Consider the following 24,239-nt stretch of genomic DNA (forward strand, 5'->3'; position numbering starts at 1 on the left):
GAGTCTATCAAAATGCTATTTGCTTATTTGGAAAGCATATCATATTATCATTAATGATCAAAATTTATTAGAAATTGTAAAGCACTAACCATTAACTAAATAAAATAACGAACCAGGCTGTATATACAGATGCCAGGATGTATAGAAAAATATTATTTTAAATGAATCAATGATTATTCACTGTTTTCTAATGCTCAGTCAATTAGTGATTTAACCACAGTTAATATTAATCCTGAAATTAGTGAATAGTTAGTAATTATTAATAATTTTCATTAATTATTTTCAAGAGATATGCACTTTACCAACATATCAGTAGATATTGACTGACCATCAATGATTATTAACTGATAGCATCAGCAAACTGGTCAATTAGTTGAAAGTCATTGCTAATATCGTTGAATTCTAGCTCATTAAATAAAATCAATGAAATATGTAGAACAATTGTTGTAAATAATTGATTATTTATAGGTTTTAATTTTTAGTAATTAATTTTTAAAAAATATCGGTGAAATTTGAACTGATGAGCTCGTTAGAGTACCAGATGTTTTAGTTGAACAAAAATAAGCTAATTCTCTTGGTGAAACCTGTAAGGTAGTATTATCAATCCATTCTAATGCACAACACTGATTCATACACGCAAATAAATCTACCGACAGAGAGTAGGTAACCGAAATGATAAAATTAATTTCAGCACTTGCAAATATCTTTTGGCTAAAGAGAAACAAAGTTTTGAAATTGTACTATCGCTTCTCTGTGCTTTGCTTGCCTCGTCGAAGAGATAATCATATTAACTGGGCTATAACTTGTCTATACATGAGTATAATATCTACCACGAGGAAAGCAAAAGAGAGAAAGAGCATAGACAGAAGAGAGGAAGGAGTGTCCTGGTGTTGGGATCCTAGCCAGGGATACTCGTATATATACATATATATGTTCATTACATGTTCAATAGTGTTCAGTACAGTAATAGTATCTCAAGCCCCCTCATAGAACCACGGCTACGACAAACCACCCTTTAGTCCCTTCTTCCATCTCCTGCTCTTATTCTACTGTATATACTCTTGCTCCTGCTCTTATACAAGCCGCCGGCAAGCTCCTGACTCTGCTCGAGAAGGTGCAACGTACAACGTTAATCAGCGTAATTGAATTAGCCACGCGCTCGACTGTTGTAATTATGACTATTTATAATGATTCTGCATGAGCGCGGAACTGGTGAATTAGCTCCTACTTCAATCTTTATATGAATAATCTATATTTCACGATTTTATTGTAGTGATGATTACGAATGATTTTGTTATTTAATTATGTGTACTTGAGTTTCAAATAATTAGCTTAATCACTAGGATAAAATATGGTTTCATTTATATAAATATTGTTTGTAATTTGAAAAAAATGGTATTCAATCATTTACAATTCTATGAATAATTAATTCTAGAACTTTTAATCTTCAAAGTATTAGAGATTTTAAGAATGATTTTTTTTGTTTATGGTCCACTTTTGATCCATTGGGGCCAACGTTGAATATATTTTCTTAATGTTAGGTCAGTTATATATCAAGCTTAGTTCTTGTTAGACTTGTGATAATAAGTTTGATAGGTTTTAGCATGAAATATTTCTTAAATAGTCAGATTTTTATTAATTGATTTCTTAATATGAATAAAATTATCAAATGGAAGCAATTATTGAAATCATCAATGATATAATGAAGTTTAATTTTTCTGTTGTTTTAATTCTATCTCCAATAGCTTTTTTTAACCAGCAAAAAAAGTTGTACAATTGCATAAAACTTTATCATATCATTTTTTTAAAGCCAAGCTTATTGTAATACTATCTCCTAACAAACAGATTAAAAATAATTACTTGGACCTGGTCAGGAATTAAACAACTTTTTCAGAAGCATTTTACATAAATACTTTATTAAAAGCGGTTAATAATGACTATTGTAAAAAGCATAAGCTTCAGTGGTAAATAGAGCTTATAAAAATCTCAACAGCACAGCAGGATAAAGTCGAAAAGTAATGAAGACGAGGTATTTAGCAAGGATTTCGTTCGTCTTGTCTTTCAGAATCTATCTCCCCCTAGCACGCATCAGAAGTCGTACTTCATTAAGTTGGTAACACTTCTTCTTGCGGATCTGCTTATACGAGCGTTGGGAGTACGAAAATAAGATAGAGAAGAGTGAGAACGCCAAAAGAGATTGAGAAACAGAAGTAAGAAACCAGAAGAGAGTGAAGGAGAGAGAAATATCTTGAAAGAGCGCAAGAGAGTGAGATTAATTGCATTCCGTCAAGAAGAGGCGGCGTATTTTACAGCAAACCACTAGGAGAGAACGAGAGAATTAGGGACGCTCAAGAGGCAAGGAAGAAGAGGATGGAAAAGACGCAACTCAGAAGAGTGAGATTCCTGCCACTGATGGAAAGGACTCGACTGTGAGAGAAGAGACGAGAAGACACTGCCTAAGGCCTTGTTGTATTTATCATATAATTACCATAATAGAGCCTGAACCATCCTCCTTTCTTTTTCCCTCCTCCTCCTCTTCACTTTCACCTTCTCATCCTCTTCAGTCTTCGACTGCTACCCCCTTCATGGTCGCAACCGCAAATTGGAAACTCTCGAATACATTTTCTCTTGCCTTTTCCCTTCATCTCTTGCTGTTGCCTTCGAGCGGAACGAATACGACAGCTGACCTACGTCGCGAGACGCTGATGTTAATGTCAAAATAGCCGAGGGTTAAGAAGGGGTGGAAAAACCCAATGATAATCCGATTATCTGTTGAATAGAATTCCAATTGTTGTTAAGCAACTTCATACACGTACGATTCATGACAAAGGAGCTCAAGTAATGTACAAGAAATCAGAAAGAGAAGAAAAAAAATTAAAAGTCAATGGGCCAAAGCTATTGGTTATTTGCGACAAAACTTTCTCCAAGTTGTTTTCCATTTGAGGGTATGGCAATTTATATTGATGGCTTATTCCTCGAATCGTATCCAAAATCTATTTTCAAGGCCTATATTCCTTGTCGTTTGTATTTTTTCTTTTTTTCTGATATTATTGTCCCAACGTTGCTTTTCTACTGCTTTATCCCCTTGCATATAACCTGCACCCTTCTAGTTTCGTATATAATTTTCCCCCTTTTCTATCATTGATACTCAAACGCTTTTCAATTGAGTCTGATTGCTATTGAAAAAGAAAAAGTTTTGATTTGTAAAATTACGCAAAATATTTGTTGAAAGAATGAGTTGTCTGTTTTTATGGTATTGTGGAAATAAGGAATTGTAAACAATTACTTTAAATACATAAATTATACTATTAATTTCTTATTAGATATAATTTTGTTTCATTTTATTTTATTATTAAAATAATTCAATAGTTGAATTGAGCCATTTATTTTGAAGAAATAAGACACTAGGAAATTTTAATAAACTTGTTGGAATAATGAAATAAAAACAAAAAATTTCTAAAAAAACATCATTGAGTATAAATAATTGATATAAATAATAAATGTTATTGGTTACAAATACTTATGAAAAATAAATTTGAGGGTTAATTCTTCATCAAGAGTATTACTTAATTCAAAAATAGCTTTTGAAACTAAAACTTTTTTGAAATTTTTAAGCCACCAAATGATAATCTTTCCTTTAATTAGTTAAAAACACCGAAAATTATTGCTTTCAATGAAAATTAAAAACAAAAAATTCATACTTTGTGCTATAATTATTTTATTATATCTCAATTTACTTTTCAAATATATCCTACTCTTAATATACATCGCTGTTTATGGTCACTTATATGATGTGCAACCCAGTGGAAAGATATTGCAGCTAAATACTACGGGTTCTTTGAAGTTGCTTACAGATCCTTGAACATGATCCTCTTTCTCTTTTAACAGATAATTAATGCTAAAGGTTAACTCTAAATTCACATACAACTATCCAAATAAACATGCGGGGCTTATCTTTCAAACTAATTTATTTTTAAATTTCTTAAAAGACCAATGATCTCTATGGCTGACCACTCGGGCAATGTAACTACTTAAAAACTTGTGAATGAAATTTAATGATGACTAAAATGTCAAAGATAAAATATGGAAATCGTGCGTAAAAAATTATATTTGCATATTCATTAAAAAGTAAATATTTTAACAGGGGTTATGAAGGATAGGTTTGTAAGAGGTAACACCCTTAAAAGAATGGGATATGGAGTGTAAAACTGGACCCTTGAGTACAGACAGAGGACAAAAGAGGAAGGGGCTTTGGAGTCATATGTATTTATACAGCTTCTATATCATGATAAAAAATTACTTTAATTTTTTTCAGCCTACAATTGGGACAAGTATTATTTTTGATGAAATACAAAATACGATGGTTTTATTATCAAGTAGACTATGTTACAAATCAAACGAGTGTTTACGGGATCTTTTTATCCCCCAAGACCTGTTTCTACAAACTTATCCATGAAAAATTAAGCACTAGGAGGGTTGTGAAAAAAAAAAAATTACTAAACCTGAAAACTTTTCAGTAAAAGAAAGAGAACACACTGCAAGGACAACGGGAAAAAAAGTATTTACTGGATCGATGACAGGCGAAGTATCTAAGGGGTAGGCATTACATCGATCAGAAGCCATAGTCGTTGACGAGGGGATGAAAAGCAAGCCTGATGCGACCTATTATAGTTTACTTTGACACCTGAGCCTTAGGTTTGATATTTTGGAATATACGTCGCGAAATTACCTGCTTTTATGTCCGATAAATTAACACTTGAGTATTTTAGGCTTTCAATATGTGATAGTTTATGGGCACAAACTAATATTAAGTAACGAAACAAAAATATATAGAAAGTTATGTTTTATTTTGGAATACATTGGATGAATATTTAATAGAAAATAAAAAATTTCTTATTAGTAATTCATTATGGGTAAATTTGCAGAACACATATTGTTGATGAGCTGATTGTACCATAAATTGCAAAAGTGATCGTCACAGTTAAATAGAGATATAAGTTTTGACTTAAATTACATGATTAATTAATCCTGATTCAATCTTTTTTAAAATTATATTTAATTGAAGATTCCCCCTATTCAATAGATAATAATAAATAATGAAATTACCTCAACATCAGGACAAATGGTCAGAGGTTAAAAACAAACAAAAGCATATGACAAAGTCACTGAATTAAAAATTAGGAAAAATATTCCATGTTCCTAGAAATGATAATAGAAATAATAAAACTGTAAGTAAAAAATAGAATAATTTACAATATACTAAGCAATCATTATTTACATGAATAATTATTGATTAATAAAAAAAATATGACGATTATTGATATGACATCATCAATACCATGAATTCTAGATTTTTTTAAGCTGGGTTAAATTTAGCACTTTCTATCACAAGTGATCAATATCAATCATAAAGCCTGTGATAAAAAAAGTTTTTGATTTGCTTCAAACTCTTGTAAATTCCACAAACTAATTTTCAATCTTCTTTTAATTAATTAAAATACATAATTTCTTTCATCTCAAGTTAAAAATAATCATCATCCGTTGTTTCTCATGCAATAAAACTATAATAAATACATACAGACCCTCATGAACAATGATCACATGATTTTTTCCACATTAAAATGAAATATCTTTCCGAAATAGAGTAGAAGACTGAAGGGTCATGTGAGCACAGTATAAGGGAAGTAATAAGAGAAAGGGCGTAGAATAGGCAGCACTCGGGAACATTATTTCTTGATGTCAAATAAAGCAATTAGCATGTGCCCTGGCCAGCTCCCGGAGTTGTGGACCGAGTAATCTGGTGGAGTCCCCGGCGTGTGCGACATCTTCATCAGGCCAAGGCAACCCCCTCGGTCCACAGTAAAGTCACGTGACTGCACTCACCTCCCAAGAGACTGAAGGAGGGATATAAGAGAGAGAGAAAGAGAGAGTGGATAGCTTCCAAGGGAAATTTCACAAAGGCTGACCTGCTCGTAATGAATGTTATATAACCCTTTTAATGCTTTACGCCTCTTAGATTTTTCAGAGGGCATTCACTCCTCTCTTCTCCAACTGATGTCTCGCTTACACTCTTCACTGTCCTTCTCACTCTCTTACTCTTTTACTTCAAGTTACTCTGCAGCAGCACCAGCACCATGAGCTTCTCTACTTGGCTCTTTTGCTTTCAGACTGCGTCAGAAGTGGCTTGTAAGGGTGAGGCCCTCTGGGGCTAGGTAATTATGTGGCGGGCGTAAATTAAGCTTGTTTAGATTGGAATTTTTATTAAGGACCTTTATGAGGAGAGTGCCAAAATGGCGGATACTTTTCTCATCGTTTTTATCAACTAACACCTCCGTTAAACGTAAGTGAAATGAAAGAGCAATCAAATGATAGAGGAAATTAATTTTTTCACACCTCTTTTATTTTCTTAACTTAGATTGGGTATTTTTTTATTTTCAGAATTTTATTGTTTTTTTTTTAGTAAGTTCAAAGTCATTAGCAGATGACGAGAAGTTGGACTATTAGGTAATTTTAAAAACATAATTAAAATTATTGTTTCTGGAAAATAAAAGGTTTTGGAAGGTAAATTTGTTACGATTTAAAAAAAAATGTGGAACACATGATAATGGTTTCTTTTTTTTTACGGAATATATAGTTGTTAGATATCTTGGGACTATTTTCAAACAAGTCGTAAGCTATGATCATCTTGCACACGTGGGAAATAGAAGGTAATCTGGTCTCAAAGAAAAAACTATAAATTGAAGTTAAGCTAATCAGGTTTTAAGACTTTTATTTTTTCTCAATATATTTACTCGCAAACTAATTTTTTTTAACATTAAAAATAAGCCCAATGTATTAATATTAAAGTACTACAATTTTCTAGAAAATTAATCGGATTTAAAAAAAATAGATAATTGATGAAATTATTTAAATAGAAAAAATTATAAATATTTTCAAATGATTCTGAAATAAAGTTTTTCACTCCAAATCTAAGCAATGAAAAATAAAAATGATCAACCTATTGGAAAGTCAGTGTTGACTCTCAATTTTGATACTAATAGTAATATTTATATTGATAATAATGCAGAAGGTGCTCCCTGGTGTACGTAAGATATATTTTAAGGATAAAAGTCAGAGAATTGAATCCAATGAAATAGTTGACTATTCGCACGAAAGCAAGTTTGATAAAGCATAGATGAGAATACGCATGCATTCACCCTCTTGTGGATTCACTAAACCCTTTCCATCACTTTGCTCAAGTTCTAGGAAAGTTTAATTCAACTGGGCGGGCAGTCGGGCGTAAATGCTTGAATGATTTGTTGCAAATCGAAAGCACCTCTCTTTTACTATTCCTATGCTGTGTTATATGCTTTCTACCTATTCAGCATATGCACGTCGCATATAACACCTACTTATTTCACAATTCTTATTCTGGAACCTACTTCAAATAATTGACTCACACTTCCGTATGAATTCTCTGATTCTTGTTAAAATTCTAACGTTTTCAACATGTGAATATCTCAATTTTGATAACGTCAATGAACGAAATTTCTTGAAGCCATTGAAATTCGATGAGCATAACGTCTTTATATATATACATATTTTTTTTTATGCTTCTCGTCGTTTTCTCGATTGGGCTTCGCCATCATTAAAAGTTTATAAAGAAGTCGAGCTTACGAAGTCGCAAGCGCGAGAACTGAGAGAGGCAATGAGTGAAGATTGAGGAAGAGAATCAGAGTGAAAAGAAGGATAGGAGATGGAGAAGAGAGACTTTGGCTAAGTTTTCTCATGTGCAATGCATAATGAGGGGAGGTAGACGGCGTAAAGGGCTTACAAATGAGACTAGTGTATAGCTATATATATTTAGAGAACAACTGTATAATATCATAATCCAGACGCTTTTGAGAAAGATCGTAAGATGTGAAAATTCTTTATAAAAAATATTGGTGTTAAATTACTTTTGTTGTGGAATTGATTCATTTATGAATTCTTAATTATTTAAAAACAAAACTAACTCAAATTAAATTCTACAATAACATCTCAATGTCGGTGAGAAACTAAATGGAGTGCTGTTGAGTCACAGATAATTCGAAATAAATAATAATACTTTAAATATCTCCAGAAAAAAAATTAAATGTCTTGTAAAAATTGATTTTGATTGATAAAATCTTTATTAAAAATTATTTTTAACGAATTTATTTCTTTATTTAAAAGTTTTTCATAAATTTTTTCAGTATTTTCTTATTACAGGGAGCTTTTATTAAATTTCTTTTCATTTATTTACGCTTTTGATTTTTTCTAACAAGCTTTAATGATTCAATTCATTGTAATATTTGAAAAGGCATTGATTTTTTTAGAAACTTTTTAGGAATTTATTTCGAAAAAAATTAATATAAAAAAATCGATATATTTTATAAAATACATAAATTAAAAACTCTAGAGTTCAATAGAGAATTTATGTTCCTCAGTGGAAAAAAAAAAAAAAATCAGGAAAGATTTAAGTATATAAAATGAGCAAGAAAAAAAATTGAGTATAACTTTAGTTGATTTATTATCGTTGATTGGGATTTTTTCTTTCAGTAATTTTTTTTTCTCCATATCCACTTGTTTTTTTCGCTTCGGGGATAATCGAAGCAAAGTTTCGTGGTAATTGCTGCCGTCAGAATTGAGTCGATAAATGAGTATACATGTATGGATCTATCAAAAAGAGTTCACAAAAAATAAAGGGGTTAGAGTTAGCCCGAAAAAGCTCACGCGATTACCTTCATGTAAGGGAAAGTTGATTAGACTGTGATCGATTAAATAACTGATCGTACGTGGTTTTTGATATCCAGGTAATTAGATGAGCTATTAATTTTTTAATACAAAATTATTGAATGTATCTTACCTTGTTCATCATTCGGCGGGGATAATCCCGCCCCCTAGGAGGCGACTCTGTAACAAAAAAAACATCATTATAACATAAAGTTTAATTAAAATATTTTAAATATTTTTTAATTGTGATTAATATTTAATAACAAGAAAATTAGTTTGCTGATGATGAAAATATCAATGTACTGTTATTCTAAAAAATGTGATTAAAATTTTTTTTTAAGGAGCTTTATTGATTGCTTCAAGGATGATTAATTATTTTGACATTATCGATGTGTTCTTAGAATTCTCTTTCATCTTATTGGCTCGATCTTTTCCAAGACTTCCTTGAGGAAATTTTTTTCCTACGATCTTGTCTCTTATAACGTTTTAAAATTTATGTAATAGAAATGAAAATTATTAATCTAATTTTAATTATTTTTCAAAAATATTTAAATAAAATAATTGTTGTTACATGTTTTATTGAATCTTGATTCCAAATGAGTCTAAGTAAATTCCTGATAATTATTTAAATCAAAGATAACAATCAAAGTCAATTTAATACTCAGAAAAAAATCCTTTCGCAATTACTATTCATTTATAAATATAAAAAAATATTTACTTCATAACATTCTTCTTTTTTGACGTTAATTATTCCCGCATTTACCACGAAGTTTTTCCCGACAGGAGATGAGGGTTGACTTACGAGTGAGAAAATTAAGGGTGAAAGTATAACACAAAAAAAAAAAGAAAAATAAAAAAAAAACAGAAGATCGCGCGTGTCTGCAAAGTTGGGAATAATGTTTCGGACACGAGGCAAGAGAGAAGAGCTGTGCCATAAGGGGGTAAGTTTCCGCGGGGGCTTGCATCCCTTACGCGTGTCCGCCGCAGATTCAGACTCCTAATTAAGACAAGGGTGCAAGAGAGGGGCTACAGGGTTCTGCCTGGGCTTCAGCTTCAAGAAGAGAAGAAGGGAGGGTGTGTTACAGACCACCCTACGCCTGGAGGGAGGCTCAAGGGGGTAAGGAATATTGATCACGAGACTAACCACTGCTGTATACTCTCAGACTAGCCACACTCCCTCTAAAACTAGTCCTGGCCAAACCGCCAAACGCCAGATGCGTGAAATCAGTTGCTTAGAACAGTCGTACTGTTGCAACTCACCCCTTTTCTGCCTTTTCACTCAAAATATAATTAGAGTCTTGATTAAAATCATCAAGCCTTGTTGTCCATCAGGTCATTTAATTATTATTTTTTGTCATAGGTCATTAAGTCATAATACTACCCTTTTAACAAGTAGCAGTGGAATTTTTAACTTCACATTAAATTAAAGTGTTTTTTTTCTGTAAAAGAATTCATATTAAAAATTTATTTTATGGAAAAATTAATTGTTTTCAGAAAAACTCATTAAAAAATGTATATTATTATTATAAAAAAATTAAATTCTGTCATATTTTTAATTAAAATCAAGTTTTATATGAAATAAAGATAATTAATATATCGATTAGTTATAACCGTCTTCTTTAAGATTCTATTTATCTTACTTTGTTGACTGTTTACATAAAATCTTGCATGCCAATAGTAAACCAGTTCCTCTTATCCAAACATACTGATTTTATTATATTTTCGGTGGTTTATGAATTTGTTCATCTTCTCTTTCAATATAAATCAAAATTTTTTTCGATGTTAAAACTAATAACACTAGACCATTGATAACTTTAAACTCTTTTGAATAATTATTCAAAGATAATCTTTGATTAATATGTTTAGATATTGTTGATAATTTATGTGCAGAATATTGAAAAAACTATTGTGCTTTTGATTTTACAAAAAAAGATTTATTTTTAAGCTAAGACACTAACGAATTTAAAAACTAGTTATATTGAAGTTTCCTTCAGTTAATAGAGTCCAATTTTTCTAAGGAGTTGGTTTTGAAACCTACTGTTTTTATTTTTTCACCAATTTTGTCCACATTTATTATCTGATATTTATTTTCTCTAAAACTATTATTCGCTTTTTATGATTGAAGCTTGCATTTCAAACAAACTTGTTTCAAATTCGTCATTGATTAGTTGAAAAAAATGATAAATTTCAATTATAACTTGAAGATCAATTCAATACTGTATTTGTATTTACACATACAAATCCTTTCTTCTGTCAAATGCACTAGTCATTTAGGTGAGAAAGCTCCAACCTACGCTGCAGAATAATCGAAGTCACCTTTCTCTCCATTCCTGAACATGTTTTCTATAAAATCAAGAGAATGGAGAGAAACTCGACCGTCGAGTGACAGGGCAATCTACCAGACCAAATTTCTATGTTGCGGTCTACCAAATGTGGACCGACGTTCACGTTAAATTATTCACAAGTATGGAAGAAAGAGTACATACCATCAACTGAGGATAACGAAATACAAATTTTGTTTCAGAAGTTTTTTGAAAAATTAATGTGAAAATAAAAATAGGAATTTTAATGAAAAAAACATATAAAAATACTGTAAAAAATTGCATTCGTTCTTACATAAAATAATAATAATAGTACAACATAATACATAAAGAAAATAAGAACGGAATAAATTTCGAATAGTGGTAGGATTGATGCAGAATGATGACAGAATCTCAACATTTATTACTTTGGATCTCCATAACTTATGGAAAAATCATCAGACGATGATTTTTAAGAGCTGATTAGAAACTTCAGAATTTAAGCTAGAGATACATATCCACGAAAAACGTCTAAAAAATTTATTTCACCCTCAAAATTGCCAAAATAGATTGCAAACTCCCAAAAAATGTGATTTTTAAAATATTTTATCGATTTTAAGGGTGCAAGAAATTTTTTAAACATTTTTTATAGATATGCATGTTTAGCTTAAATTCTGAGGGTTTTAAAACGTCCCTAAAAACAGTTATTGGACCGTCCATTCATGAGTTATTAGGGTTTAAAGTCAAGGGGATGATAACTCGTAATTTGTAACTGGTTTTACACCTTTTTGAGGGTGTTAAAGTGAGTTTTTCTGGGCTGTGCCCCGATTCCGTATTTCTACGGATCAAGACGAAGAGAATGAGTGGTCAAACTTGAAAACCGGACAACTTTTATTTTTTGGCCTAAAAAAATGGAAAGAGGTACCACTTGCCATTTTTTGGGGTCGAAAAATAAAAGTTGTCCGATTTTCAAGTTTGACCACTCATTCTCTTCGTCTCAATGCCTGAAATTCGGAATCAGGTCAAACATATGAAAAAACAATTATTTCACTCCTAAAATCGGGCAAAACGGGAACTTACTCCAATTTTAGCATAAACTATGCCCCAATTATTATTTTACCTCTATCGAATCTTTTCCTTTCGTCCAGATCTTTCATATGAGCCCTTGATCAACCCCGTAGCATTATTAGTATAAAAGTTATGCATCTTTATGTTTTACAGTTCTTTGTAATTATATCATTATTCCATCAATTTCATTATTTCTATTATCTTTGCAGGTAGAAAACATTTAAATTACGTTTGGCATAGAGAGGAAAAAATTAAAAAAAATTTTGTTACCCAAACGTTTCCCATAGTCCCACGAGGGGAACCTTCGGGGAACGAAATTTTTCTATACGGGTAATATTGAACCGAATAGGAAAAAAACACTTAGCTATCAATTTTATGATTAAATAAAATGAATTTTGATTTTTTTTCGTGAAGAATCTATTTGGAACTTAAAAATAAAAAATCTGTCTTGTTCTTCTAAGGGGGTGTGTAATTCATCGATCCATCTCAATTACTAAAGAATCAGGTGGCGCGAGTAGTACGACATTCTTCCCTCGAGGTGTCTGTGACAATGCTCGTTTAAGATGATTACCACCTCCGGGCATGCTTTTCCCACCCCCTAGACCTCCTCATCCTTTAACCATCTGCTTTTCTCTGTCCCGCAGGGGGCGAGAAAAATCGTCGTTAGACAAATGGGATGTTTTATCTGGTATTACGTCTTTTTATTTGAGCTCCGATTACCCAAGGGTTGTTCTGGGGGTACTCTAGAATCATCTTAAGATCAAAATGAAGCGATTTGTCGTATTTAAATCCCATTCTTCAAACAGTTAATTTACATAAATAAATGTCCTACTAAATTCAATATCCACTAGAGAATTTAATTAAATAATACTGAAAAAAAAAATGACTCGAGAATATTTTTGAGATTCTAAGTGATGTTGAAACATGTTTGTAGCTTGCCAGCTGTTTAATTTATCCATTTAAAACTCAAACACGCGAAACAATTAATTAGTAATTAACGCTGGCCGGCAGAGCAAACGAGAGTGCCCTCCAGGGTGTAGGACCTGTTTCCTACTCAACTGCATGAAGTCTAGGCGTTAAGAGTAGGGCACAGAACGCTGGAGACGATGAGGGGGGAGACTTCCGCAAGAGCAAGAAACTTTCAAGTTTTGAACTTTAGTTCTGCCGTTAGCTTCTAATTAGCGGACAAACAGTTAGCCGTGGGCTACAGAAACACCAATGAAGAAGGTAGTTTTCTCTTGAGCTAGATATTTTTCACTAGATTACTATTATTTTTGTGTATTTTTAAAAATTATGTGAAATTTTTAGAGTTTTTGGTTAAATAGAAAATGAAAGAGGCTAAATTAGGGAACTCGTCAGGAATAACAAAGATTTTAAGAAATAATTATCAAAAATTAAATGCTTTAAAATATAAGATTCAAACTGGAAATAGTTGTATTCTTTTAATTTAAAATAAGTGTTTAAATAATTATTTAATTTTCCATGAATACAATTATCATGGACTGGTACTAAAATAGACAAATAGAATATTGATCAATAATTAGTTTAATAAGGGTTTCAAAAAATCTTTAAAAAATGGATTAATGATCGGTTTATGATGACATTATTATTTATTGACATTTAGATTGTTCAAATATTTCAGGAAAGCTCTAAAACATTTTCCAAGCAGTCTTGGCTACAAAATAATCCAACAACATTCCAACAATGACCCAAATGTCAACCACTAATAATTTTTTCATAACCTATAAGTTGATCATATCTATAGATAGTTGATTAATTACGAGTTCTAAAAAACTTATGTCAATTAAGGTTATTAATTTGTTTATTAATTCTTGCATAAGTAAGTTGAAAACTAGTCATTTTTATGAAAAAAATGACCATTATTTATTAAAAAATGAAGAATATTTAATAAAAAAAACAGTAATATAAATTATTAGGACACGATTTAGCAGAATATGATTCATCCTAAATGACATCTTTATTTGATTATCGATTCGAAAATAATATTAAATGTTTCTCATGAGTCATTGGAAAAAATGTTTCTTAGTTGATCTAGTTAGTTAAAGGTCATGCCAATAAAATTTGAATATTTAAAATTTCTCTCCATCCATCGAAGAAGAAAACTATTACACATCTTTGAAATAAATCATCAAAAAAAAATATTTTCTCACTTTGAGTCAAATTACTACAATAAATGAATTAATATAATAATCTCATCATCAATCCAATAAAGATATAAAAATAGTTCATAAAACATTTTCAATTTCAACCAGTAAAAAAAAAACCGGCTGAGATACAGTTTTGTTACCCTTTTTTTTTAAGCCGGAATTTCGTATTTACAACCCCGTATCGTTATCTTTAACCGCGTAAAGAACATGAGAATGATATACGCTGTAATAACAGGCTGCTTGGGTGGTGAGTGAAACCTAAGGGTGAATTTTCGTAATGCCTATAATGTTTCGCTATTCTACTTACAACCCCTACACTCTTTCTCTGTCTACGAACTGTCATGTACGTTGCGCATCTCACAAAATAAGGGTATTATACAATTTTCCGTTTTCACAGGGATTTTTATTGCCGGAAAATAAAGAAGCGAGCTGAAAAAAATTTACCACAAAAAAGGGGTTGGGAACCCCTTATAACTGAGTATAATTATGTCCTCAATTTTTTAGAGGTAATCATATAAATAAAAAATAAAAGCAGATAAAGATCCTACAATCCTTTTAAGATTCTAAAAGTATATTGGATAAAAGGAAATAATAGTAAGTGAAATAAAAAGAAAATAGGAAAGCATTGACTCAAATAAATGAAGTGTAAAATTGTTATATTCTCAATGAATCAGTGTTTTAATAGAATTGAAAAAAGACTGGGAGCAGTAGGGATGATTGTACTCAGCAACATGTCTATATAATAAAACTAAGGGTCTGTTGATTGTATGCTGTCACAAACATACGATCAATGCCTGTTATCAGAACAGTAATTTATAGACTTTTGATAAGTCTCTAAATATAATCTCAACAAACCTCAGGATTCAGTATCTTTTTTATTTACTGTCGTCCATATATTTAAATGAAATATGCTCATCCACGAAATATTTATTGCATCTAAAGCAAAATGGAATAAGAAATCTGAAATAAATTAACTCCAGCTTTCAGAAAAAAAAATCTTCCATAAATATTAACTCGAAGAAGTTTGTATAAAATAAATTAATGATCAAAAAGTCCTTGAGATTTTTTTTTGTTAATTACTGAAATTAATGAGTCTATCGAATTAATAAAGAGCATTGTTCAAATTCTATTGAACTCTTTAAATGGTATCTAGGAGTTGGAAAGATGTTCGAACCATACGAATGGGGATGTAAGAATCTCGCGAAAGTAATTTGGACGTTGGCAGGTATTTATCCTGCTCGGCAGGAACCGACACGAGGAGGTACAGACGCGAAGAAGCGTGACAACGTTAAGAGCATTAAAGAGACGTTTTCCGCCCAACACTTAGATTTTCATCGAAAGAAAGACAACTCAGTGAAACCATCCCCCACATTGATTCACAGTCTATCGGCTTAGCACTTCGCGGGTGGTATCTTAGACCTCTTTTCTCTGATTCTGACTCACCCTCGACGTCAGTACCAGCTACCCTTATATGGTGAAACAGAGGAATAATTTTCAAGATTGAAATAGTGTTGGAATTTTCGAAAATTATTAAATTCACTGCAGAATAATGATTCTTCTACCAACCCTCTGATTCTCAAACTACCCCTATCCTCTTTTCAGGGGTTTGGTAAGTACCTATCTACTCTCTAGAGTCTGAGTTGCCGCAGATTAGAAATTCATTTGAATATTTCCAACGGCCGCAGATAGCAAGAACTCCTGTGGAAGATGCGGGAAAGCAAACGACGCTACGAGACACAACACAGGGTGTAAAAGGGAGGAATGAGTTGAGGAGAATATTCCTTTATAAAATACTATATTCGTTTATTTCTGCAGTGAAAAAATTTTTAAATTATTGAAGTATAATTCAGAAATATTATTTTATCAGATAAGCCTTCTAGATTATTTAACATATTCATTCTAATAAATGATAAGTAAATGAATTTGGTTTTTAAACTAATTACCATTAGAATACCTAAAACAGGAATTTGCTCTCAGGTATCCATATCAGTGTCAAGTAAAGAAAGAACTTGTACTTTAATTTTTCATCTATCTATGAATACGCTACATAATGCTGTTAACTGCTCCTTGGACTGCCTATATCTTGTGATTCCATGTCAACAGGGTTCTTGCTAAGAGTGTTGTACTAATGAAGACATAAAAACTTATAACATCCTTCTAGTGTATTCACCTGTATTTAGATCTGTGGTCTTAGCTTGATTTGTGTCATTGGGGCTGTGCAATTATTTAAAATAAAAAAAAAACGAAAATTTATACACGGAAAAAAGACTGAGTAAAAATAAAAAAACCTCAAAGGTATTTAATGTTAAATTTTTAATTTCTATACACAAACCAACAAAGATTTATAGTCATTTTACACACACTTTGATGTCCAGTATTTTTAATTTATTGCCTTATTTTTTTTTTAAGAAAATATCTTTCATTGAATAGAAATTATATTGATTCATTGGATCATTAACTCGTTTGATTGTTGCAAAAATTGAATCAATGACATGGTAAGCATTTGTTTACTTCTTTTAGTGACTCTTAGTTTCGTTCAACATACTCTCAAAATTGAGTGCATCCAATTTCTTCATTGGAATCTTGAGCACCTTATATTATCTTCCTCTCTGCCGGTTTCCCATAGTCGTAGCAACTACGCATATTAATGAGCTTGCATACGAACGACTTACTCGTCCGAGTCGGAAGCACATCGTCTAATTTATGTAGATAGACTTTTACATCCCAAATTGGTTGCTTTAAGCATCATTTATTCTAGAGCATAGAGTCTTCTCTTTGTTTTTGGTATCAAAAAGAGAATGATATCATACCGTTGCAATCTCGTAGCTAAAAGTATGCTTAGTAAAGTTTGCGATAGAGCTTTGATTTATATCGTTTTTCATTGCTTCAGAGTAATTAATAATTATTATTTCTAAAAATATAACGATTTTTAATTGAATAAACAATTCATCTAGTCTTTTGCTTAAAAATCAATGAATTAAGGTTTATTAAATTGAAATAATTCTTTTATTTCTTGAATTTTTATTTTCGTCTAAAAATGTTGGAGTGAAATTGAATGATTAAAAGGGTTGTTGAAAAAATGATGAATCAATGACTGTATTTATTAGAAAAATATTTTTACGATCAAAAATGATGTTTTATAATACAGAAACACAACACATGAATCAGTTGTACAAAGTTACTGTCCATCATTACTCAACATATGCACTAGTTCTGTTTCAATTATTGATACATATCCAGTGTAACAAGAGAATCATGTAGTCATCGATTTCAATCATTCATTTTCAGTCACATGCAACCCAAAAAAGGAATAAAAAATGATATCAAATAAAATGTAGTAAAAATGGCATGTCAACTACTTTGATTTTTCCAGAAAAGCTCAATAAAGGATCCTGATTAGTTGTCTGGGACTTTTGGTGGTTAGTTAAGAGTACGTGAAAAGAATTCGTAATAGAAGGGGGGTGGTTAGAAGTTGAGGGTGGATAGCTGGTCTTGCTGAAAAGAAGGACTGAAATTGCACGCGTTGAAAAGGGTTGATTAGGGATTCGACGGAAGGGTGGTATATTGGGCGATGTTGCTACCATCTGATGGGGTGTATATTTTTGGTGCAAACGAGAGAAAGAGACGAATGATCGATCACCCAAGGGGCTAATTGGATGATCGATGACTTGGAGGTTCATTCGAGTCGCATTTCACTCTCTCTCGCCTTACGATTCCTTTTGGGATCTACAATTTCATTTACAGAAAGACATTTCCTAGGATCGAAGTCTCCTACTGCTTGATGGTAAATTCGTTGCTGCACGAAATACGAGGGTGAGGCTTTCACCTCCGTGTCTGTTCCGACCAAAGGGTTAACTCACAATGTATGTTTAATATACGGTCGGCACGTGAATGTAATTCGCTGTGTAAATCATGCGAACAATGTCTTAATGTCCCGGTCATGCGACGCCCAAGACGGAAAACCCTAGCTCTTGTATCCCTTCTAAGGAAAGGGGTGTAACTAACCCCCGTGCCTCTTGGGTGGATATGCATTCAATGAGGAATGAATTAATGGCCGCAAGAATACCTTCATAGAAAGACTATTCAACTTAGAACTAAGAATAACTGATATTTTTATAATTTATGGCAACGCATTGTGGGATTTATGGTAAACTTTGGAAATAATTTCTTCTTTCAGAACCCAAGTGCATTTCTGATCATGAAATTCACTTGAATTCTGTTATTAATTCTCATTTCAGTTTTTTTTTAATCGAAAATGATCATATTTTTATAAATATTTTGTTATACTGATAAGATTAATTTATTTTTGAGTTACCACTATTTTTATTTATTTATGAAAGTAGAGAAAAAATTGACCTATTTCCAATGAATTTTAATTTCAGAAAATTATTTTTTAATAGAAAAAAACTTGACAATATCACTAATCTCAAATTTTGAAATGTTTTATTTCAATGCACTTAAAATGTTTTGATCTGAAATTACTCATTTGGATGACATTGTAGTCATTTTTCATGCACTTGAAAATGTTTAAAAAGTTACAGTAATATTAAGCAAATAGGGAATATCATATTAAAAAACTTTTACAGTAAAAAAATATTGAATATTTTAAATAAATTGATTGATAAGAAAAAATAAAACTCTTAACAATATTCTTTATTTATTATTTGAATTACCATGAATTATTTTGAACAAAGTTGGCAACAAAATGGACAATTTTTCTACACAGAAAAAACATAACAATACAATCATCCTTAGCTGTCTTAGAGGACAGAAGACAGCATGTGAGAATTTCAAGACAAAACACACGGTAGGAAAGCTCGAGCTAAAGAGAAGAGTCGCGAATTTCCATGCTCCATCTTGGTACATTTTCAGCTTTTTTAGGGGTGCAAAATGTCTTCAGTATTCTCTAGAGTCTCTTAGATAGTTACATAGACTCATTTTAGCGCTCCACAAATTTCCGAACCCCAAAAATTTATACATTGAATTCTTCATGATTTAGTAATGAAACTGAAGAAAAATAGGGGATAGAAGTGGTTGCGATCAGCTGGGTGAATAGTTTATTTCTTTAGAATATAAGAAAGAGAATACGATTAAGGTGGGGGGTTTAGTCGGTTTACGATGATGCCGCAATTCCCTTTACGCTTTTCGCAGACCCTCAAATCTTAGCTTCTTTACAAGCATGAATAGCGTACGCGATAGTGAAAAGGGTTCAGAGGGCGATAATCGACCGTAAAACTGAAGACGAAGGGCCATTAAGTTGTCGTAGAGGTGCTATTACTGCCCTAACATGCAACTCGAATGTCCAAAAATTTACATTGTGCTTTTTTTCGCAATAAAGTTCATAAATGTTTAGCAAAGACTATTATTTCAGTTACTTATTATAAAAAAAAGTTCATTTTTCTTCAATAATTAATCAATTATTTTTTATTTATTTTTCTCTTCATTTAATATTCGTGCAATATGTGTCTCAAATTTTATTGTTGATTACTTTGAGGAATTTTTTTTTCTAATTACATAAAACAAATTCAATTTATGCACTTAAAGAAAGCTGAAAATAATTATCAAATAGTAATATATTCCATTAAAGACAGTTATCACGAACTTTGTTATTTACTACAAATGACTCTCCTGGCAGAAAAAAATTTGATATCCATCATTCGGATTTAATATTATGCCGGAAAATAAACATAAATTAAAGAAGTCCAGAAGAACAATAAGACTTACTATCATTTTAATTCGGTGAAAAAATTCGATAAGACAGTGAAGAGTTGTCTCAGGTTTTTCCCATTACTTTTCGAGGGTTGAAATCGTTTATAGAGGTAGTTTTATCCCTCTAGAGGGTAGAGGGGATAGCAGGTTAACTGGCCAAGGGACTCCCTGGTCTATATTCTCGCAGCAAAACCAATCGCGACACCAAAAATAGATCCAGAGATACAAGCAATGTTTGTCCTTTTTATTGCCCATAAAAGCAATAATACTATGCCATTCCATGCGCGTGCCGATGTCTCAGTTACAACAAAGCGATACAAATACGATGAGTAGTTCCCAACCCTCACCAACCCCCTTATTGGTATTAAATTCCTTGACTCGTAGAGTTGTGGATTTTTTTTTATTTATATTGAGTGACTCGATTTAAGTTGATGGTCGTGAATTGGCAGCTATAAAATCTGAGAGAAAGAATTTCGAAAATTTATGAGTTGTCGAAGAATGATAATGATATTTTTAAAACTTCATTTACTAAAAATATGAAGATTATTTTCAAATGGCATTAATATTCCTTCGAAAATTTATTTTTATTATTTATATTTAAGAAACAAAAATATCGTTTTGCATTCAATAATTTGTATTTTATTGTTTTTTTATTTAAATTATTCAAAAATATTTTTTTGAGAACTGGTATGAGAAGTGAGATTAAGTACGAACACAATAAATAATATAACAGTGTATCAAAGGTCACTGATCTGAGATTAGGACAGGATCAAATCCTCTTTTCTTGCATTAACTTCCTGTAAGTTTTTTACACATGTTTTTCACACTCTCTGACCCTTGTTATCCTTTAAATCTACCGATTTTTAGCTTACAAACAAGAATAAATATCTCGTAAATAAGAATATTACTAATCTCTCGATATGCAAAGTCAATCGGTATTAGTATATTATAGTGACTTTCAGAATGATCTATACTGTTGGTTTTATTTTCATGTAAGCATGAAATATAATATTTAAAAGAAAAAATATAGTTCGAATCCATATGTACTGAGTTTCTTATGCACATTAGTCACTAAACATCCTTTAGGGTTGTTTTTTTTTAGGGGTTATGGTTTGAAACCCCCGTCAATAGGGGTTCTGGGGGCAAAGCCCTCAGTCCACGGTACAGGTACAGTACCGAGGAAAAATTCAAATAGCCATAATAAGACGAAACATATTATCATTTGTAAAAAAATTAATAACAAAAAAAAAAAATAAAATCACTTGAAAAAAAATATTTTTAATAAATTTGTTAGGTAATTTAAAATATAACCTCACTTACGCACGAATATTCATGTTTAAATTATTACTGAAGTTCATTTATTCATAGTTAGGTTATTTAACAATGCTGTTGAAGGTTGTAAGTAATCAATAAAAGACTGTAAAAGTAATAGTGTTGTAACTGTGTGACTATAATTATATCGTTGTCACTTGTAACTTCAATTGCTATGCACTATCTTACTTTGAAATGTTAAGTAATATAATCGGTTCCATAATAAAATGGTAGGTACTAAATCCAATCACTTTTTTATATTTTTTTGTTAATATATTGACTTGTAAATATTAGAAAAATAGTAGATATTTATATTTTACTCCATAGAAAGAAACAGTTTAAAATAAGAAAAATTATGCTTGATAGTATCTACACTAGAACAAATTATCTGTTTAGATGGTTTAATAAGTAAATAATGGTCATCAGTAATTTATTTACTGCGTGTGCTAAGAGAACAAAGACATAGAAACAGATGTAATATGCTAACAGTTCACTGAGTCATTAATGTGAGTAAAATTTATTATTGTGATAAAAAATTTCAAAAAAAGAAATATTTCTTATTATATTCATAGTAAGCAACTTTTTTTAACGGTATAGACAATTAATGTATTTATTTTTCATCCCCAGCAGAACTGAAACCGATATATTTCTCAACACTCCACCTCAAGATTCTGTTACCCTTCCAACCTCTCATCTCTCAGGGGTTGCGATGACACCCGGTTACGACATTAGCGACGTTTTCCATCCCCAACTTGTCTACTTCGTCAATGTCGACGGCTTTCCGAGGCTTGAGATCCTAATAAGAAGATCTTGAATTTTTTGAAGCTCAGGAACAAAAACTGACACTGATCTAATTATGCAAAAATTAAATATACTTTAGATGAAGAGCCCGATGTATAATCAATCCAGTGGTGTTAATGATTGATACGAATGTCAGAAAAAAAAAATATTTGCAATTTATGTTAAAATGGCAAAAAGTTAAATTGATAACAAATGATTAATTTTACTTTTTACTATTTGAACGATAAAAAATGTATCAATTTTGGTCGATGACTAACTCTACTGAATTTCGATCAATCTTCATGTTTAAAAATTTTTAACTGATATAAATAGTTTCAAAAATGTAGGCATGTCAATCTATCTGCCCTGCTAATCCAATTTTATATTTAAAAACTTGCTAAACAAAAATATATATAAAAATTGAAACAGCATATTTGGTTGAAGGTATCATTGCGTAGGCTTTTATTCCTTTGATATTCTAATTACTTTATCAAATTTGAAAATAATTCAACTGTCTTTGGTACAATCTAAAATAGTTATAGGTATAACAGAATATTGGTTAAATTTTTTTATCAATGAATTTGTTATTAAACTCAACAGCATACGAGTCAATTTAAGATTGGTTAATTAATAAAATTGTCTTAAGTTTTTCCAGTATGATTGTGTTTTGAAACATGAGTATCAATTAATCTTATTTCTTATCAAAATCCTGCACTAAACATTGAACTAGACTATATTTAAATGGTAAATATAAGTCATTATCTAAATGTAACTCTTGTACAAAATCAATGTTAGAAGTATATTTTAGATGACAACAATCAAATGAAAATTAATAAAATTCATGACATTTGGTTATTTTTATTAGAAAATTAATAATATTGAAAAAACTCCATCTGTTAGAAAGGCACTATTTCTTATAATATTTACGATTTAAGATTCGAACTTGAGATGGTATAGATTTGTGGTTCTTATGCAAGTCTAGGGGAGAAGCTTTCAGGTAGAGATTGCGTTTTGACGCGTGATAGATTCATGGTTATTGGAATCAGAGTAGTTCTATTACAAACTAAGAAAAGAGAGCAAAATAGAAAGAGAGAGAAAAGAAAGTCAAACTTATCGCCAAGGGTGACGTAAATCAAGTAGTACCCTACGATCTGTTTCGATAGACGCCCAAGAGTTTTTGCCTACGTTAGCCTCTGATTCCCTCGATGGTTCTTTTCTTGATGCAATCGAAGAAAAACCACTCTCTCTTTTTCTATTTCTTTCGAGAGATAGCAACAGAATACAAAAAATTTTTACTGCACGAGCAAGTAGAAAAGAAACTTTGTGGAATATGGGGTAATTCGAGAGGCAAAGACAAAGTGTAATGGGAAAATGAAGGTTCAAAGAAATGTGGCGGATGCAAGACTGAGAGGGTTACGAAGATACAGATCCCATTATCCGTTTGTGCAAGACGAAAGATGAACAAGTGAGTTAGAGGAAGAGAAAGAGAACCTTCCTCTGTCGTTTCCGGCTGACTTTATTGACGCTCACCCTTTCTCCACAAATGCCAGAGTCCAACTAACTCTCGGGGAGTCAAAGATTCGATTTACGGATTAAGGCAAGCTTCTGTATAATACATTCAGCTATAACCATTGTCTATTTTCATTCTTCCTTTTGTAAATTATTATTACACTTAAACTCTGTCTGTACTTGCTCTTTATTTAGAAAATTTGAGAAATTATATTCCATAGGGTAAAAAGAATATCATAATTGACACTTAATTACTTAATTGCATTTCCTTTTAATTGCTGATAATTCGTTTATAATATTTAGCTAGGTTATTTATCGTTCGATTAAATACGTTTTAATTTCATTAATGGGCAGAATAATAACATCATAGAAATTATTCTATAGCAAAAAAAAACCTGAAAAAGAGTTCTTAGAAGTTTGTTGGAAAATTAAAAAATGAGTACATTTCGAATATCTAATTATTCTTACTCAATGTGAAACAAATGAAAAAATGCATTGTGATCAATCATAAGTCAATTTACTGAAGATAAAAACTTTGATCTTTATTGATAAAATTCCCTTTTTTACAAAAAAATGCACTCAAGTTTTTTTTCGTCCGTCCAGTTAATTATTATCCATTTCAGAAATAAATTATTGGTTAATTTTTGGCATAAATTCCACT

At 31.2% G+C, this 24,239-nt stretch overlaps 1 protein-coding gene across 1 annotated transcript in view; it reads right to left on the minus strand.

The window, feature by feature from the left end:
• Nucleotides 1-24,239, minus strand: part of LOC118072829 (nuclear receptor corepressor 2) — a 248,198-nt gene that overhangs the window by 46,839 nt on the left and 177,120 nt on the right. Inside the window, exon 5 of the mRNA XM_035092958.1 lies at nucleotides 8,867-8,913. Within this exon, the coding sequence (XP_034948849.1) occupies nucleotides 8,867-8,913 (47 nt within the window). The remainder of the gene's footprint in view (nucleotides 1-8,866; nucleotides 8,914-24,239) is intronic.

This window comes from Chelonus insularis, unplaced genomic scaffold (genome assembly GCF_013357705.1).
Source record: "Chelonus insularis isolate UGA/USDA-ARS -01 unplaced genomic scaffold, ASM1335770v1 contig_94_pilon, whole genome shotgun sequence".
NCBI lineage: Eukaryota > Metazoa > Arthropoda > Insecta > Hymenoptera > Braconidae > Chelonus > Chelonus insularis.